We start from the raw sequence: 6461 nt of genomic DNA, 5'->3' as shown, positions 1-6461 counted from the left end.
TGCAGTAGTTTTTTTGTCCAGCACATTCTTTGATAATATTTTGGATTTATTTATTAAACAGGAGAAAAGGGTGCTTATAAAAATGAGTAACCAGTATCAAAAAGTTACAAAAATAAATAAACATAAAGAAGTACTCCTTTCCCTCTCAACACTGTCTAGGGCTGTTTCGACAGAATTTCAGAGTGTATTCTTATGAATTTTGACTTGCTAAATTCGAATTTCAAAGTTGTTATAAAAAATTAATTGTTTATATGATTATAATTCATAAATTATTCTTCTTGTTGCATTACCTCCTTTCGAAGGTTGGCAATCCAAATAGCAATAATAATGAAACTCAGCCAGAAACCACTTTGTTTGACAGCACCTGACTGAGGTAACCATACCACTTGCTGCCACGTGACCAGCAGTGAATGGGTCAACTAGCTTTTTTATGTATAAGGTCCCTTGATAACCACAAAGTAAACTATTTGTGAAGGAAACTTCATTCTCTCTGATTTAACTGATACTTACATAGTAAAAAACATTCCTTGTTGAAGAAAGATTTTTCAGTTGAAGCATTGACATCCAATGATTACTATTGCTCTTTTAAAATTGGTATTCGTCAATCTTTCTTTGAAGCTATGCTGCAGCCAGATGCATGGCCTGCTAGGGTCACAGCTAGAGAATTTGTGTCAAGACCTCCTCGACTGTCTCGCAATGCAGGCGGTTCACATAGTACAAATGAATGACTTTTAGGTAGTGTCAATTCTGACGAACTGAATATTTGTGGTCAAAATGTTGGAGGCCCACGTGCCAAGCTGTCTATACTAAAGCCCAGCATTTCCACAACAAATTATAATGCATCAAATGGCTATTACAGTGTCTATTATCAAAATGTTAGAGGACTACGGACCAAATTATCTATATTGAAGCGCAACATTTCCACAACAAATTATAATATTATTATTTTTACTGAAACTTGGTTAAATGGTGAATTTCATGATGGAGAATTAGGTTTCGATGACTATAATGTATACAGAAGAGATCGTTCCGCAGATACGAGTACCTACCTTACAGAGGCGGTGGATAGGTAGTGTTTATATACCGCCAAAGGCATCATTAGATGTATTTGAAACATTTTGTCAGGATGTAGACACATTTACCGAAGAATATTTTAAAGTGTTTGTTTTCATATATTTGGCGATTTTAATGTTCCTAATTGTGACTGGCGAATGAATAATCTGGCATCTGAAGCTACACCTTATGTACAAGCTAATCTTCTTGAAACTAATGCTATTGATTTATTATCAAATATGGTTGCATTCAATAATCTTTTTCAGTGCTCGAATATTGTGAATGAGAGAGGTGTTCTGTTGGATTTAGTATTTTCTCAAAGTCTTCTCATAGTCTCAAAATCAATAGATGATTTCATTACCCCCGATAATCACCACCCTCCACTTGTAACTTCTTTAAGATTTAAAAATACTAACACTGATAACATTCCTGAACAATATTATTACGATTTTAAAAATGCAAACTTTGAAGTTATTACCATTTCCAATGTGATTACCATTGTGAAGTGATTACCATTTTCAATGAGTCTTTTTATTAATGATTGTTTAGGTGCAGTTTTGTGGGATGATTTGCTGTTGGGTAAGTCTTTAGATGAAATGATTAATATATTTTACGATGTCTTATATTCAATAATCAAGATTCATGTCCCTATCAAAAAGAAAATTCTGCTAAGAAATTTCCTCCGTGGTTTACACCTGAATTAAGGGAACTAGTTATTCGGAAAAAAATGGCACCAAGAACACAAGACACTGTTGAATTTGGACAGTTACGACAAATTTTCGTGTCTTAGATCTCAGTATAAAGTACTCTCTAAACAATGCTATAATCAGTTTGTGAGTGATGCCCAGTGTTCTATACAGGCTGACAGTAGGTTGTTTTGGAAATTTGCAAATGCCAAAAAGGACCAGAATTCTCTACCTTCTGAAATGTTCCTTGATAATGTTAGGTCCAATTCTATGTCTGAACCTGCCAATCTGTTTGCTTCTCATTTTCTATCCGTGTATTGTAAGGATAATATAACTCAACATTAAATACTCGTAAATGATAGTGATCAGAATGTTTCTAATTATTCTGTTAGCATCTCCGAAGTCTATCAACATCTAACTAATCTGAAACCACTGAAAGGTCCAGGTCCTGATGCAGTACCTCCTATCTTATTGAAATACTGTAGTTTTGTATTAGCTCGTCCCTTATATTATATATTCAATGAGTCATTATCATCAGGTCAATTCCCAAGTTACTGGAAATTGAGTTATATAACAATAACACCAATTTATAAAAACGGTAATAAGCATGATATAAAGAACTATCATCCTATATCTATATTAAGCACCATTCCCAAACTGTTTGAAGCCATATTAACAGAACATCTATCATTAGTATTTAGGCACAAAATAGCATCTCAACAATATGGATTTTGCAGTGGTAGATCTACAGAAGTCAACCTTCTATATTTTATTAGTTATATAACACAAGCAATGGAGGCAGGTCATCAAGTTGATGCTATTTATACAGACTTATCAAAAGCATTTGACAGAGTTAATCATGAGCTCCTATTAACTAAACTTGAAAGTTTTGGTATCACTGGATCGTCACTAAAATGGTTTGCAGATTATATTTCCAACAGAAAACAAATTGTATGTTTTAACAGTATTAAATCCAATGAAATTTCTGTAACTTCTGGCGTACCACAAGGATCCCACTTGGGACCTTTATTGTTTAATTTGTTTATTAATGATATAGTTAAAAGTTTTCACCATGGTGTGGTACTCATATTTGCTGATGATTTAAAGGTATTTTCTGTAATAAGGTCAAGTGAAGATGCTGAAAAATTACAAGACGACTTGACTAAACTTCAAAGTTGGTGCATCAATAATGGTATGGAACTGAATACAAGTAAGTGTCATGTCCTGAGTTTTTATCAAACTAATAACCCTTTACTATATGATTACAGTATTAATACATCGGTTCTTTCATCACGAACTGTTATCAAAGATCTTGGAATATGGCTAGATACCTCACTAACTTTTCATGAGCACTTTAAAACCATCACTAACAAATCTTTGAGGCTTCTTGGATATATCAAACGAGTTACTTCTGATTTTATGTCCATCCAACCATTAAAGATTCTATATTGTTCGTTGGTTAGACCTCATCTGGAATATTGCTCTTCGGTGTGGTCTCCCTATTATCAGTTGTATAGTGATAAAATTGAGAATGTGCAACATAAATTCCTTAGACATGTTGCGTTTAAACTGGGCCAGTATATGCATTATGACGATATTTTACAGATGCTAAATATTACTACATTAAAAAGCCGTTGATTACATCACGACTTAATTCTATTATTTAAGCTGGTTAACTCACAAATTGACTGCCCAGATATGTTAGCCAAAATTAATTTCGCAGTTCCCAACCGCCAGACAAGACAATTTTTTTCATTTTCTGTACCAGTGCATAGAACAAATTATGCTCATTATTCGTTCTTATCGCGAAGCCAAAGAATTGCAGATCAATTTCAGGAACTCGACTTTTCCTACAGCTTAAACAGATTCAAGGCCGTATTGTCAAATATCACTTGACGACGGTTATTATTAGATGTAGGTACCTACTTTTTATGTTTATTATTTATATTATGTCTGTGTACTTTCATGTATAATTGTCTTGTAATTTTTAGCTTATAAATGTTTTATTTTGTTTTAAACCTTTAACATGTTAATTGTATTTTTTTTAAATTTACTATTTGACTACCATCTTCTATGGAATTAATATTATTCTGGAATATCAAAAGGTTAGTAACAGTGGGCCTACTAGATGCAAAACTGATTTTGTAGTTCCTATATCACATAGATTTTTAATGTTGATATAATAAAAACTATTGTATATGTAGTGTAGATTTTATTTAAAATCTAGTAAAATATTGTCAATTAATCACAGTCTTCTTGTAGTATATCATCCTCATTCAAGCTCACTTGTAAACCCCTAGCCCAAACTGCAGGCAGTGTGGCAAACGTAAGGTATCCTGTATGGCCAGGAAGCGTTGCAGGAGGTACAGATACTACAGTTTTTGAATATTCCTTCTGCTTTTTCTCCCGTTCATTTTCATCCCCTTCAGTTTTCAAAAAATCCAAACTAACTATTGGAATAGTTCTTTGTTGTACAGACAACTGTGTTTGTAGCACTTCCATAGTTTGAATTTCCTGAAAATTAATACTATATAATCCACATAAGTTAAAATAAAAGAATTATGAGCAATTAAAAAAGAATAGGAGCAAATACTTACTTGAAAGCCTAGCTTCAATAATATAAGACAGCTCTTTTGAACTTGCTCTATACATGGTGAGAAAGAGCAAATTCTTCCTCCAGTCATTTTGATACTTTTAAGTGCATGTGTTATGGCAAACCACGGATGAGGTAAATCTAAAAACACGGCATCAGCTTTACCATCCAAATCTTCCCCAAAACCATTTTCACAAACGTCTCGATGTTTAACTGTAACATACTCCGAAAACCCATGCTCTGAAAATTCGTCTGAGGCTGTTTTCGCTCTATCTTCATGAAAATCGAAAGTGTATAGATGTCCATGAGGTTTCACTGCCCTTATCAAAGCATGCGAAAGGGATCCACTTCCTGTACCGCTCTCAATAACTACACTACCGGGGGATAGCTCTAATTGTAAAATAATCATACTTATGTCGGGTGTATAAATAATTTGTGTCCTGTGTGGTAAAGTTATTGTCCATAGTTCAGGAGTAGGTTGCAGAGCATATCCCCAACCTTTACTAAGGGATATTTTAGTTCCGTAATTTTTACCGATGAGATCTGCACATTTTAGGGCCCCATAAGAGGTTTGGAACACATTTTCTACTTCTACACCTTTCTTGTTTATAGTCTTAGATTGCGCTTTTATTGGATATACCTGGCTTATTGTGAGATACAATATAACTGTATCACCCTCTTTGATTATATTTTGATACCCGTTAAAACTCATATTCAAATTATTTGATTATATTTTTAGACATGTGTTTACTTTTTTAAATAAAGTTTCTTAACATGTTTCTAAATTCTAACCTACACTGACAATTGACACTGACAAGGAGTAAACAAATTTACTAAAAAAGAAGAAGAATTAACCTGAAAAAACATTTTTTGGGAAATATTCAAATGTTAGAAATCCAAGATTTGCGTGATTTTTCAATTCAAAATTGGTACGACAAGCTTAAAGATGTAACTATAAAAACAATTATACTAGAGCTACCTGAGCAACTCTTGAAGAAAATTCAAAATGAAGAAATTCAAGACTCTGAAGAAGAAAACGTTTGTGACCAAAGAGAGGAAGAACTACCTGAAAAATTTATTCAAGATTTTAAAAATGCAATAAACACGCTTGAAAATAACGCCTTTGTTAGAAATAACTGGCATGCACCAGTCGACGCTAGAGTGTTTAGTTTTGGTAATGCTTTAAAAGTAGTAAATCTGGATGATGTAATAACTTATTTTATGAGTTCAAGCAAAATTCAGGAAGATTTTTCTGTCGCCAAAAACATTCCATTCTGTATAGCTTTACGCAAATGGATAAGCATCCATCCAGCAGCTGAATTCAGATGCATTGTCATTAATAACATTCTACGAGGAATCACCCCACGAGACTGGCCAACTTTTTATGCGCATTTCAAGGAAGAAGGGCCGCAGATTATTGAAGAACTAACACAGTTTTACAATGAAAATGTCAAGCTTAAATTTCCGAGGAAAAATTATATTTTTGATATTGTTTTTCAGTACCCAGAAAAACCGTACTTGCTAGACTTAGAACCTTTAAACTCCAAAACGAACTTACATGCATTTAGTTGGAAAGAGATCCAACCTCTTTTAAGTCAAGAAGCTCCAGAAGATATTGCACCAGTGTTCAGGTACTTGGAAACTGATATTGGGATTATGACTAAAGCCGATGCCTTAAAAACATTTGCTAGATGTAATTAATATTACAATTTTGTATTCCATTTTGTGTACCATACTTACTTATTAAATTACCATAATATATTCTGCGGTTTATTATCTGCGTTACCATTTGTCTTTGTAGTTCTGACACTTCTTTTGGCTTCATTTTGCCATGAACAACCTATAAGATGCTTCCTTTTGTGCAACAGTAGTATAATTAATTTTAGGGCTGCAGTAACATGGTAAAATACATAAAAAAAAAACATTGTAATACAAAATTATATACAGAATTCTAAATTCTTTAACCTACATCTAAGGGTAATAGGGGTCACCCATTATTTCGTTCTTGTTCAAAATAATCTATTACTTAGCTTAAAGATGTAACTATAAAAACAATATACTAGAGCTACCTGAACAACTCTTCACGAAAATTCAAAATGAAGAAATTCAAGACTCTGAAGAAGAAAATG

The 6461-nt window shown here is 33.2% G+C and overlaps 2 protein-coding genes across 2 annotated transcripts; one reads left to right on the top strand and one right to left on the bottom strand.

Moving 5' to 3' along the window:
* Positions 1–3931: 3931 nt before the first annotated feature.
* On the bottom strand, positions 3932–5149 carry LOC114331668 (tRNA (adenine(58)-N(1))-methyltransferase catalytic subunit TRMT61A). Its single transcript, XM_028281288.2, has 2 exons — positions 4337–5149; positions 3932–4253 (listed from the first exon to the last, which is right to left on the bottom strand). Exons 1-2 carry the CDS (start codon positions 5042–5044, stop codon positions 3981–3983), a joined length of 981 nt encoding a protein of 326 aa, XP_028137089.1. The 5' UTR covers positions 5045–5149; the 3' UTR covers positions 3932–3980.
* A 5-nt stretch (positions 5150–5154) lies between these two features.
* On the top strand, positions 5155–6093 carry LOC114331669 (cell division cycle protein 123 homolog). The gene has a single exon (XM_028281289.2). The coding sequence runs from the start codon at positions 5218–5220 to the stop codon at positions 6031–6033; it is 816 nt and encodes a 271-aa protein (XP_028137090.1). The 5' UTR covers positions 5155–5217; the 3' UTR covers positions 6034–6093.
* The last annotated feature ends 368 nt before the right edge of the window (positions 6094–6461 follow it).

Source organism: Diabrotica virgifera, chromosome 2, assembly GCF_917563875.1.
Source record: "Diabrotica virgifera virgifera chromosome 2, PGI_DIABVI_V3a".
NCBI lineage: Eukaryota > Metazoa > Arthropoda > Insecta > Coleoptera > Chrysomelidae > Diabrotica > Diabrotica virgifera.
The sequence above is the reverse complement of the archived record's forward strand: the minus strand, read 5'-3'. Positions and strand labels throughout refer to the sequence as shown.

Excerpts from the sequence above, each read along its gene's own strand:
- LOC114331669 (XM_028281289.2), top strand. The coding sequence starts at position 5,218 with ATGTTAGAAATCCAAGATTTGCGTGATTTTTCAATTCAAAATTGGTAC.
- LOC114331668 (XM_028281288.2), bottom strand. The coding sequence starts at position 5,044 with ATGAGTTTTAACGGGTATCAAAATATAATCAAAGAGGGTGATACAGTT. Across the intron at positions 4,254-4,336 it reads TATTGAAGCTAGGCTTTCAA|GAAATTCAAACTATGGAAGT; the intron begins GTAAGTATTTGC and ends ATTAATTTTCAG.